Below are 13,541 nucleotides of genomic sequence, written 5' to 3' on the forward strand. Positions count from 1 at the left end.
TAAAATCTCCCCCTAGCAGTACCAATCCCGTTAAGTGCACTGCTAATTGTTCAGAGATGGAGGCAAGGAATCCCACCTGGTCTGTATTGGGACCATGAATGCTGCCCAGCACTATTTCCCTCCCATCTAACTTTCAAACAATTATAGTGTAGCGTCCCAACAGGTCTATGACAGTCGTTGTGTGTTGGTATGGTACCCCATGTTTGACCCATAATAAAGTCCCTCTGGCATAAGCCGAATAAGTGGTACAGTAGACCTGACCTCTCCTTCTCTGGAGGGCACGGCTCTCTACAGTATCTAGGTGCATCTTCTGAAGCATCGCAATTTGAATTTCCCTTCTATTGAGATAGGAAAATACCTTGTGTCTTTTAGTCATGGATCGTATTCCTGTAACATTCCATGTGAGGAACTTAAAACTCAGTGTGGCCTCCATGAGTTGTATGGTGAAGAACACATTGGGTCCCAGTCCCACCCCAGAAGAGCCCCTTCCTGATCAGTATGTATATGAGACATATCCAGGCAACACAACATAAACTGTTATGTAACTAAATACAATTTTCCCCAACTCCCCTTACCCAGGGCAAAAAACTAAATGTTCTCGCCCAAACAGTCAAAGAACTGAGTCAAAAATACTCATGCCCTCTAACGTTCAGGCTACATTGTGAGCTGGGGTGGTGATTCCGTTGTGCTGCGGCAGGGTGCTCTGGGTGCCTCCATCCCACCCCTCAACTTGCTGTCTGCCATGTGGAGATTAGGCATACTCGTGTAGTAAGGGTGATGTTAACAACACCACGGGGGCAGGACGCACCAATCTCAATAGCTTTTGGTAGAAGCTAGCCGGCCGGCTGGCCAATGTTTGGAGGTCCCAGTCAAGTACAGCTGCAGTGCTCCGCTGCCTATCTATAAGAGTTCATCTGCAGTGTTTGGGGTGACCACTGATAGAACTACAATCGAACAGGTTGAAACTGTGGTCTCGCTCTCAGAGTCTGTTCATCACACATCTGTCTACTCGGGGATATCATGCGCTGCTAGGCCCCACCCAGCCATGTGACCACCACCATCACCTTCTGCCATTCTTCCTGTACTACTACTGGTGTGGGTGGGTCAGTCCAGGGCTGTGGCTGTTTCCTACGTTGACGCTTCCTCTTTCTGTGTCGGACAAGGGTGTCTGAGTCAATGTTTGGCAAGAGTTCAAGCCAGGTCCACGCCTCTTGGGGCGTGTTAAAGAAATCCACCCCTATGTGGGTGACCACTCGAAGCCGAGCCGGAAATTGAATGGAGTATGGGAGCTCCAACTCTCTGAGTTTTTGTTTCACAGACATGAAAGCTGCCCTCTGACGTTACAATTCTTGAGAGAAGTCAGGGATTACTGATACTTTGCTGTTGTAAACCTTCAGGTCTTCCCAAAGGCATGACCTGGCGCAGTATGGTGTCCGGATCTTTATAATGAAGTAGCCGCACTATCACTGACCTTGGCGGAGGTGCCCTGGCAGGCACTCTATGGGTTCTCTCCAGTGCGAAGAAGGGCAAAAGTCCTTCCGGTGCCACGACGGATTTGAACCATTCTTCCAGATAGCCCACCATGTCGGAGCCTTCAATTTTTTTTTTTCTTTTTCCTGTGAATCCACTCACCCTGATGTTGTTGTGTCTTGCTTTGTTCTCGGCATCCTATGCTCTATGCTCTAATTCTTTTAACCAGGCTTCGATGGCCGTCATGCGCCCATCTGCTGAGGCCAAGGTAGGAGTTGCTGCTGATAGCTTCCTTCTGTCGCAGTGACTCTCTCTTTCAAGCGGGCCGTCTCGAAGGAGGCCCAAATCTATGCTCAGTGTCTTTTTTTTTTTAATTCAGTTGCTGTCCATGAGTCTGCTATGGCCTAAAGTACGTCTGGTAGGGTTGGGCTAGTTACAGCGGACTGATTTGGCTCCGCCATCTCGTTGGTTAGTTGTGCCGGCGAGGGCCCTTCCAGATCTCCACTCCTCTTCTTGGTTGCTTTCCCCATTTGCCTCTGCATGAAGGGTAGACTCTCGTTCTCAGGTGTCTACAACGACCAGATACGAGGTTCTCCTCTATGCTACGTAACACCATCCTGCCTGAAACCCTTGCGGTGAGGCTGACCGTTGCATTCTGGTGAAACTGGAGTTCTGGCCCCTCTTAGGACTCTGAAGCTACATGCGAACCCCAGCTGTGTCCCTATTAACTGTCAGTATGTTGGCTGTTTCATGGATGGGGGTCTGCTGAGTCAGCAAATTCACTCTTGTCCTTCTTCCCTTAGTCTGTTCGGGTTGTGTGGGGGAGGTCTCATCTTCCACAGAGCAGGTGAGAGCGTTGCCTCAGGTCGCCTTGTTACGTCGCTTCCTTCTCCTCTACTGGGGACTACTCCCCATAGTGCCCCTGGTATTACTGGTCTTTCTGCCTGGTATGTCTCCCTTGCCAGATGTGATACCTTGATCTTTTCTCTGTTCTCAGGGGTTTGCAGTAGTGTCCTGTGTCCCCATCAGGTGGCCCCGCTTGTTCAGGCAGTCCAAGTCCCTCAGGAGGTCCCCCAGGGGTTCATCGTGTTAAACGCTGCAGCTGTAGTTCACTTTAATTCGCCATGTGGCAACCATGGCAGCCAGGGCCCATTGTAGTTGGCCCCCTCTTCCCCAGCCAGGCTACCCAGGTGTCCCTCCCAGGAGTCTCTCCTCCGCCCCCTGCACTACCGGGGCCTCCTCTATTGAAAGGTCTACATTCAGCTCCAGCTGGCCGCCGTCAAGAATATCTTGCCCGGTGGCCTGCCTCAATGCCCTGCAGCAGCACTTCGCCACTCCGGCCCCTCAGCCCAAATGTCACTGCCTTAGGAGTACCTATGTCTGTGGCCAGTCGGTCTCTACTCAGTTAAGTCCTTCCTCCGCCGCAGCTCTCCAGCCACTGAGGCCACCGCTGCCAGGGTCCCGCCCCCGAGCAATCTGAAGCTCGTGTGGGTCCCCAATGGTGCCACCCGGATGGGACGCTCAGTGGCCCATCAGGAATCTAGTTGCCTCGACCTGGCCGGGCCCAGCCTCCCCTCTCCTCCTCCCGCTGTCGATCGGGCCCACGTCCTCAGACTCAGCCTCTAGGAACACGGCCGAGTCGCCCAGCCACCATCTTGTGAAGGTCGCGCTTCTCCACTTCAGGCCCCAGATTCAGCTGGTTGCCGGCTTTAGGGTGCCCAATGATCCAGTATCTACTTCTAGTTGTATACTCTACTGCCTCTTCTGGAAATGTTTCTCTTGTTCCCTTACAGACTAGTTTTTACATTTGTTCAGATGGTGTTTACTTCTAATGTAATCTCCTTTAAAAAATAGTTTCAGGTCGGCTTGTGTGACTGTTCTTGTTTACGAGGAATTATTCCTCTGTTCACTATTAAGGGCCAGTAGTTTCCTGACCTCGGAGTCCTCTTTCCACTTTCTCAGCCAAACTGATTATTTCATTCTGGAGTGTCCCTTTACTTGGTTTAATTAGTTAAGGAGAATTTTGTTGAACGGGGATGTTAAAGTATTTCTGTTTGATGTTTTTGTACTTCCTGGATGTCCGGATTCTCCACTAAGATAGTTAAAGCCAGATGGCAATCCCAGGGAATCCCTTTCCCTTTTAGGGTGATTGAAATGGAAAATGTTCTGTGTCCTGTCAGTGAGGCTGCAAAAACTTTAAACAGAACATATAGCCCTTTGAATGGTTCACTACCTTGTTTGACCTGGAAAGAACAGGACTTGGTCACTCTTTATTAGTTTTCTTGGCCGTGTATTTCAGTCATAGCTCCTCTTTTACTTTATGTAGCTAGGCTTTAACTTAATCTTGGGACAAGTTTTAGCTCTTGCCATTTGTTTGTGGAAATCTGGTCATATGAATCCAATGTGTCCGGAGCTGTGGTTGCCTCTTCTATTCTCTCCTGATCATGTCCACAGTATGGGAATTTGCTTTCCACCTACTAATTCGGAAAGGCTGAGCCCCATTCTGTCTGAGGGGGAAAAAACAGCCCAGGTAAGCAAGTGCTCCCAGCATTGATTTTATGTGACCACAAGCTTTTTGAGTATTATTTGAAGCAATTGAAACATCTGTCTTGGGAAGGTACGCCATGCTTGATGCTTCACTTCAGATACAAACCCTGTACTTCAGATTGCAGTAGGTGGAACAGTCTGGGGGACTGTTGACCATGCCCTAATATTATGGCATGTGTTGGCATTTTCCTTTTCCTGCACATTTGAGGGAAGTGGTTCTCTATAAGCATCAACCTTCCAGCTAACCATTTCCTTCACTCAGCTCAATGTTCTAGATAAGCCTGGCTCCTTCACATCCATGCATGTCAGAAAGGGGGAACAGCAGGTGAGTATATCCCACCCTTGTGGGAATTATCGACATCCTGCAATGCTACAGGCGCCTCTATGGGATCTTTATAGATAGACTATAGTTGATTTTACTATTCACATCATCCCTGTTGAATTTTCTTATTGGGCACTTTGCAGATTATCATTCTTCGTTAAATTCCCTCCTGTTCCACGTGAACTCTACACAGTTTTTACTTGTGAAGAATTAATTGCTCTTACCTGTAAGGCAGTGCCATCTGATTATGCATATTAATTCTACAGCCATTTACCTTGATAACAATGTAAGGATTGTCATTGCTAAGTTATGAACACTCCACCCAAGCTGTGAGTAAAATTGCTGCTCACCAAACGATAAATATAAGTTGAAATCTCCCCATTTTACCCTACAGGTATTTGGGTGTGTATAGTTATAAGCACTGCTTCTGTGTGTTTCTTTTTTTCCTATATAAACAGAATAGATATATTCATTGATTTGCATATGCAGCAGACATCCCATGTGGTTATCTTTAAAAACAGGAACTTAAGTATTTGTGTAACCTTGCCCTCGACCTGATATCAATAAAAGCTGACCCTATATTTGATGTATCCATGTCCCAGCAGCAGCTCATTGAATAAAGGATTTGCACCCAGGATCCTGAGGCACTATGGTGAAGTACAACACTTCCCTCCCTGCCTCCATTATTGTACAGAGCCAGTTCTCCCCAAATGACCCTATTGTTGGTTTTGATGGGTTGAGCTGCGATGCAATGCATGCCTTAACCATGCATGCTTTAACCATGTATGATAAGTATAATAACATAAGTAAAAAAAAAACAATGTGTAAATGCCCTATGGCTTTTGAAAAAGCAGGGGCTCCACCAGCCATCTTTTAATGTTGTGGTAAATAAGTATCCTGGGTCAGTCCATGTCACCAGGAGAGATTTACCATATCTTTAAATATCTCCGAGCTGGAGGTGTTTGTTCTTAAGCTGAAGTGCAAGGCCACCTTGTGGTCTAGGGCTGAATTTTGTGGCCTGAAAAGTTATTTTAAAAAAATAGACTAAACGACATGCTTATTTTTTGGTAAGGGTGTATTAAAATATTTTATGACAGTCACTTGTATTAGATATTGCAATTCTGGAATTTATAACAGGTTCATTTGGCTATAGTTACTGGTGATTATTTTGACGAAGACAGTAGCCCTGCTTTACATATGTTGATGGTGCTGACCTACTGATAAATCCATTACACCTTCTTCCTATATTTTTGTGTTCTGACCCTTTGTCAAAGTCAGTAGGTCTGCTTTACTTCAAATGAAACCCTTTTAAGGACTGCCTTATTTTAAATTACACCCTTTATATTGATACATCACATGGTCAGCCGTGCATGGGTTTGGACTCCAGTGTGGATTGGGCAAAGAGCCTTGACAGGCCCTGTCTCCAACCCCATACTGCACACTGCGACGGACATCATACTTTATGTAAAAAATTAAAAAATAGACATTGAATGAAAACAAAGGTTAAGGTGATGTTATAGTTAGAAATCATAACAATATGTTACTTAACGATAAAGACAAATGAAAAATAATTGAAAAAACAAAGGTTAAAGGAACACTATAGTTAGGTGAAAATATCAGTTAAAAAATACCGTTTTAAACCAATGAAATGTATTAGTTTTAATTATCTCAAATAACTACAACTCATGCTCGAAATTAACTAACTCACTTCCATCCAATGCACTGATAATTACCTCCCAAATTACTCATGACATATTCTATGACATCATTGATAACATCACTGCAACATTTGAAATGACATAGATGACAACACTCACAGCAGGGGTGGCAAGTCATATTTACTTTAGAGTACGAATATATATATATATATAAATATATATATATATTTCTATCACAGAAAGCACAGATAAAAACGCTGAGACAGGGCATAGTGCAGTTGGTTTACTTAAAAAATGTAAAAAATCTCTGACCCCTTTCGATCGACTTGTGGTCTTGCTCACATGTACATATATATTACATTTTTTTCTTGCTTGGGAGAAACTGCCCCAAACATCTTAACCCCCTCCTATTTTAATTTACTCCTAACCTGCCTTACCACTAGCCACCCCACATCCAAAAATGACCATACCTTCCTTTACCACTACCCACTTCTGAGCCCTAAACTTATAATCAGTGCTTACCATGCGGGTAAATGTTCAAATACTTACCTGCGTGGTAAAAGCATCTATATAAAGAGTGCATATCCTTTTGGTGGTGCTAGAGGCAGTGGAACTCTGGTTGTGCTTTTTGATGACCAGCGTAATTCAAGCACGTTAACTCTACATATTCTTGAGTGATTTAATACGCTTGATGCTCACTAAGGAAAGAACGGTGTGATATGAGTTGGAACTTATGCATTCCAAATGTGCTGCTCACTGCCGGGATGTACATTAAGAAGAGGAACACAATAGTAAATAAAGCTGTTGGTTCTTAGTTTTAGTCTTGGCACGAGGTAAGCACTGCAGCCCATAGAATAGGTGACTGAAGAACAACTCTTAAGGTTCTTATCAAAAGACCTCCACATTTTTTTGTCCGTAAGCACGTTTTATAACAAATAGTTTATATTGTAAGCAAACATTGTTACTTCATTATCACTGTCAAGGAATTCGAAAAACTGAAGCATTACAACGATTGCCATAAAAATCTTCAGTATCACTTCCTCTCTTTGGTGATTAGGGTAAGTTATCACCCAGCGTGCAAGTTAAATGAACCTCCAAAAACAAATACAGTGAAACAAGAGGATTGAGCAGAGGCTTAGCCTCTTAGTAAGTAAGACAAAATACCCTCCGGGGGAGGTGGGGCAAGAGGTAGAGTGGAAGAGTAATGTGACCCAACAACATCATTGCTTCTTATCTAAGGCGAGTATGTCAGTGGTTTATTTTTAAGGGTCAGCAACAACTAAAGAAGCCGTCATCATAGGTTTGTGAAGAGAATTGGGGTTTACAGAGAATATCATCATAAAAGCCCACAAGTCCTCCTTAAACTTAGGGGGAGCACCTTACAGAAGGATGGGCATGTTTCCTCATCACAAAGAAATCCCAGAATGTCACCAGCTTCTCTTACCATCATAGTGGAATTGCATTTTTCCACCGGGGTCAACCTTGTATTTCTAGCATGCATCATAAGTGCCTACAATTGGAGTTCTCTCCTGGGTCTCCAAAAAGTATTGACAACTGAGTTTCTAATTTCAAGATTGTCACCTGTTTAACAAAGATGCTTTGACATGCCCATTCCAGGAAATATGCTGGATTTTGCTGGCAAGGGTAAAGTGGCGGATGTATGTCTTCTCTTTCAGATGAATATTGGATATGGGGCTCACTCACAAGCCTTGAGTGTAATCTGCTGAAATCCTCAACATAATGCAATGACACGATCTCTGCTGGCAACATAGGCAGTGTATGGCGAGGGTAGCATTGCTTCTGAGGTGTCGAGGGCCTAGATTCGGTAGTTTCCCAAGGAAAACACGAACTTCTCAAATCGAGACACACTTTGTATCCTGTGCATGTTGCCACAAGTAATCACAAGACTTTGACTTTAGGGACTTCCTCACATATGGCATGATAGCACAGTCCAGGAAACTGGATAGGGCTTTCTTGATCATGAGGATGTAAAGGAATACTGTAAGGTACCAACAAATGTATGCTCTACCATTTTGGGCCCCTGTTGAGCGGTCCAATAATATGTCCACATGTTGTGATGCAGTCTAAAGCTGCACTGAACAATATTCAAAAGCTTTACCTATTACAATAGACCTATATTCAGTGAAAATCCATATCCAGATGTTTGGTTGCTAGTGAATGATTTGTAATTCTTACACAATTAGCCTACATTTTGCAGTCCCATTTATTTAAAGTCTTACGCTATCAGTTTCAGAGTTGCTGGAACAGGGTCTGCTTGTAGAACTCTTTAAAGATGTTTTTCAAGCTTGAGATTGTCTTTGTCCTGCTTGTTTGTTTAGCTGAATATTAACAGGACTACTTTCCCTTTTCCATATGACTCAAGGCCTTATTCTAGCCACAGCGATATCAGGGCGCACTGGAAAACCAAAATGCTCAAACCAGCCCCACTCCGTACCTCTAAGCCTGCTCTTACTTTCTTTGCACCCAGAAATTCTCCCGCTTTCTCTCCTCTCTGGTCACTTTCTCTGTACCTTCCTCCTCCGCCTCTTCCTCTTCTCTCTCTTGAAGCCTCACGATGTCTGCGCAATCAAACTCGTGGCGTGAGGGAAAGTGACAGAGGCAGGATGGCGGCCCTGTGCTTTTAAAACCGTTTCCCAGCAACCGGCAAATGCCGGGGGAGCAAACGCCATTCTGAGCTGCATTATGGCTCTGATTACTGATATCAGCCGACAATACAACGTTTACTTCGGGGTAGGGTGAGGAGGAGACGAACGAGTTCCATTTTCAGGGCAATAAGCATTGAAAGGTTTTTGTTTTGCACACTGAAGATAAGGTGGACACTGTTAATACTTAAAACACGAAATTATCCTAATATTTCTCAAAAGTGCTTGACTTTCAGCTAAAAAGCTGCCTGGCATTTTCTTTGTTTTTTGTCAGGCAATTTATATATTTTTTATTTTGATACAGTGACGGAAATGCTGGTGAATGTTCTCAGTATTTGCTCAGATGATGAACTGATGACTGAAGGAGAAGATCAGTTTGACGGTAGGATTATTTTCAAGCCTATTATAAATTCACGGGATTTCATTTATTTGTTGAGATGGTTCTTTTTCGCTAAAGCCTTCTGTCTTGTGTATGATTCATTTGCACGTTTTAGTTTAAGTATATGCCAATCTTGGCAATTTAATTACATTACCACAAGACTCTGAGACATATTTGCATTACTTGTACATAATCTGTTTAGTTTGTTGCAAAACCTCCACTAATTTATTTTATAACTGAGGTCGGTGCACTGTACTGCCATTAGTTTAAGGCCGTTCAGCATTTCTTGTTCATTTACAATGTATTCTCTACTTTTGAAATGTTTGTCTGCTACACTTGGGTACTGAATTATAACACAACATGACTTTATATAAAAATGACATGTATTTAATGCTCAGGCATTCGGCATATATAAAAGTATGATTCCAGGAAGATTTAAATACGGGTTTAATTTCCCAAATATCATGTACAAGTTATGCAAGCGGTTATAACTTTTCATTCATATTACATGCTTGAATCTTCATCCAGTCTGTTCCACTAAAGTGGAGTCCTTTCTAAAAGCTTAAGTATGTGCGTTTACATATTTTTGTTTGTGTCCCAGTGGCGGCCGGCAGCTTTGGGAGGGGGGCGGGCGGGGCACAAACACAAACACACACACAGGCTCATTATTTCACACACACACACAGACACGCACGCACGCTCACCCATTAACACTCATTCCATTCAAACATACACGCACGCACCAAACATTCATTTTCCAAGATCACACACATTCATTCTTTCACACACACACACGCACGCACTCACATCCATTAACAACACTCATAACACTGAAACATGCACGCGCGCACCAAACATTCAATGTAAAACATAACAGACAGACAGACAGACATACATACATACATACATACATACATACATACATACATACATACATACATACATATATACACACACACACTTACCTTCAGCCTCGGAGGTCCCAGGAGGGTTGGGACTGCTGCCTTCCCTCATTGGCTGACCTGAGGTCAGCCAATGAGGGAAGGCAGAAGTCCCAGCCTCGTCACAGAGTGGGATGGGGTCAGTGAGACTGCTGACCCCACCCCACTCTGTGACAGTGTCACTGATTGACACTCGCCTTGGGCGCTTCAGGGCTGAAACCTGAAGCGCCCAGGGAGAGTGTCAATGGGTGACGCTTTCCTCGTCACCCAGGGGAGGGCCTCGAGGCACCTTTGCTGGGCCGAGGAGGTCACGCCCATAGGGGTCGTGATCTCCTCAGCCCAGCAAAGTTCAGCTCAGGCAGCCAGGAGTCTGCGCAAATCGCGCATGTTTGCTCCTGGCTGCCTGACCTGAACATGAAGAGTGTCTGTCAGGCTGACCTTTGTTCAGCCTGACAGACACTCTTCATGGGGTGGGGGGGGTGGCCCCTCCGCCCTAAAGGACGGGCCGCCACTGTTGTGTCCGTTTTCTAGCAGATGGGTTTACATTAAGATAGGGTGATGACTTTTTATCTATTAATTAATTTGTTTATTTATTTATTGGAAAAGTGTAATGATTTAGACAGGTTCTCCACACAAACTTGAAAGCAGATTATTTTTGGCAACAACTTGACGACATTTTGTGTCTCCACTAATTTTCTCAACTAATGCATTTTTCAGTAGTTTGGCTGCTGTACCTTTTTCATTTTTTTCTTTTCTGGAATCATTTTCTATTACCACTGGCAGTAAAAATATCTCTGCTTTTTATTTGTCTCACTCACCTTTTTCTCCATCATTCACTTCCTCTTTTCTGGATTCTCCATCTGAAGAGCGACTCATATATGGCAATAAAAAAGGTACAGACCAGACAGAGCTACACTGTTTTGAAATATGACTTCAAAAACTACTGTAACACGATTTACAGAATGTGATAAGTGACTTACTTTTTATTCATTCATTTTAATGCACCCTTTTGATTGCTAATATTTCCCCCAAAACATAAAGCGTTTAAGTTGTGCAGTCTTCAGAAGTCATATTCCTGGACATCTGTCTTTCTGTGCATGATAATTTTCTCAACCTTTCCCCTTCATTTTCTTAGATTTTCATCCTTATCTGTTTCTAACATTTTGCATATCTGAACTTGCATGTCTGTTGACCTTTTTATTTGTTTCTCTTGTCTCTGTGCTTTTGTGGTTTCTTCGTGCATATCTTTATTTGATAAGTGTGCATGTAAAGTGTATAATTATTAACAGATATGTGCACTGGAAATATGATTTATTATTAAAATGTTTGAATTTACTCGTTCTATATGTTTTTCCCATAGGCTTTTAAAAAGTTTGTACTTTAGTAACAGCTCTTTGTGAGTGGTATTTGTAAATAGAGAATTTTTCATGAAGGTTTTTTCTCTTATGGATAAATAACACTTGTGCAAATAAAAAAAAAGACAGGGAGTTTTGAGGTTAGAATTTAACACATTCAAAAAAGCCTTAAAAGAGTCGTATATAATAAACAGAGCTATTTTGAAAAAGGTAATGCAAAATGTATTTGTATCATTGATAGGAATATACCAGTGTTTCACCTCCGAGTTAGGGACACATTCTATCTAAGCAAACTTTGCTTTCATTTGTATCACTTTTCTATCTAATTAAATGTTTACTATTGTGCTTTGGTGCATTGATTTCTTGGTAGACAGACAGTTTGTTAGCTGTAGAATTGCTTTCGAAGAACAAACACAGATTGATCCTCAAAAACTATTTGTTCTTTGTTGACACAAAAAATTCCAAAAGCCCAACAATACAGGGATATGTTGGTCACTTCATAGACACAAAGTGGAATGTTCTAAAATGGCCTACTTTGGCATCCTTTTATCATATTAGGATTATGCTGCCTCATGTTTGTAAAGGTTTTTGTTAGCAGCTTATGCAATTTCAATTTTCCACAGTATAAGCAGTTCGTTATCAAGGGCTATATTTACCGTAAAATCACATCAAAATAAAGTCCACACAAAGGCATTGTTTGTCCTGCATGGCCTATAAAGTCTTCAGAGTGAAAGGTCTTTTTAAGGTTTTCACATCGGGAGAATGGGTTATATGGAAATAGGTGCCTAATTATTTCATAGGCTGCTCCAACCGTTCAGCTACACATACGGATCTCAATAATAGTGTGTATGGCATATTGTATTGTATAAAAGAATGAAATTACTAAGTTTGTAAAATGGTTATCCATGTGATACATTTTTTTTCCTTTTAAAGTAGGTACAGCCGCAGCACGAAAAGAAATAATCAGAAACAAAATTCGTGCAATTGGCAAGATGGCAAGGGTATTCTCCGTCCTGAGGTAATCATAACATTTGTGCTTCTTTATCGTTGATTGTTATGCAGCTCGTGATCTTGTGTTTTTTCATAGTTATGGCCTATTTCATAAAACCATGAATGTTATCTCTTCAACGAAGTGATAAAATGCAAAAATGTTTTACGAACAATGGGTACTCAGAGCTCTATGGCTTTGGGCTTGAAGAAATAGTACACTGCTGTTGGTGCGCCCCATTTTGTAAGAGAAATTAACTTAATTTTGTAGATTCTAAAATGCTATGCACACACAATTCTCAGTATATTAATTATACTGATATTTTAACAGTCACAAACCTTTTATCAAAGTATGTGAATTTATGAACAGCTGTGCTGGAATGTCCTTCTGCATGGCAAAGGATATGTACCCCAGTCCTGAGTGACCCAACTGCAAGTCAGTCTGGTACTCTGACTCTAATTTTGCCTCCACACTCACAAAATCACAGTGCACACTGCAAACCCAGGCCCAAAATTGACAGTGAGGCTCACATCCTGTCTCTTAGGTCATGGAGGTAAACCAGAAGCGAACCCTTGGCTGGGCATGAGATTACTGTTCCTGCCCCTGGCTAAATACAGTGAGTAATGATGGCAGCATAGCATATTTTTAATGCTCATTAACTGAAACAGGCCTTTTTACCCTGCTCATAGATGAGCGCGATGCCCTTAAGCCCAATAGAGTAAAGGTACATTTATGTGTCATGACCAGACCCTGTGTTGTCGTCTTTGTTTGAATATCGAATGTATGTACATGTATATGGTAGCAGGACACCCATACTGTTAGAGCGTTTATATAAGCTTTTACCAGGTTATTGTCCACCCGGTCTGAATTGCCACAAGATGGAAGTTGTGAAACAACCTCCAGACAGTGGAAGTGTATTACGTGCATTTCTGAGGTGCATCTACAAGCTTTGCTGGAGTAAGCTGTCAGTAACACTGGTAGCTGTTTGCCTGAGCACAGAGAGCCTTGTCCTGCCTGCCCAAGGATTAGCATCCAGCTGCAGAGCCCGATGTGAGTATCAATCCAAAATGAGCACAGCAAATGTGGCAGAGTACCAAGACGAGTAAATACCCTTGGTTCCCTGGTTTCCCTGCTGAGTTAAGTCTGACTGAAGAGAATTTATGTCCAACTTGCCAGTGTTAATTGCTGTAGAAAAGAACTCTGTACCATTGTTAAAAC

The 13,541-nt window shown here is 42.6% G+C and overlaps 1 protein-coding gene across 8 annotated transcripts in view; it reads left to right on the top strand.

The window, feature by feature from the left end:
• The window catches only part of PPP3CB (protein phosphatase 3 catalytic subunit beta), an 818,129-nt gene that overhangs the window by 557,141 nt on the left and 247,447 nt on the right, over positions 1–13,541 (top strand). For 6 of the 8 annotated variants that reach the window (XM_069240450.1, XM_069240451.1, XM_069240445.1 and 3 more), the window contains exons 10-11: positions 8,965–9,042; positions 12,269–12,353. In XM_069240450.1, the coding sequence (XP_069096551.1) occupies positions 8,965–9,042; positions 12,269–12,353 (163 nt within the window). The remainder of the gene's footprint in view (positions 1–8,964; positions 9,043–12,268; positions 12,354–13,541) is intronic. The other 2 variants (XM_069240446.1, XM_069240449.1) reach the window with 1 other exon arrangement.

This window comes from Pleurodeles waltl, chromosome 6 (genome assembly GCF_031143425.1).
Source record: "Pleurodeles waltl isolate 20211129_DDA chromosome 6, aPleWal1.hap1.20221129, whole genome shotgun sequence".
NCBI classification, from domain to species: Eukaryota; Metazoa; Chordata; class Amphibia; order Caudata; family Salamandridae; genus Pleurodeles; species Pleurodeles waltl.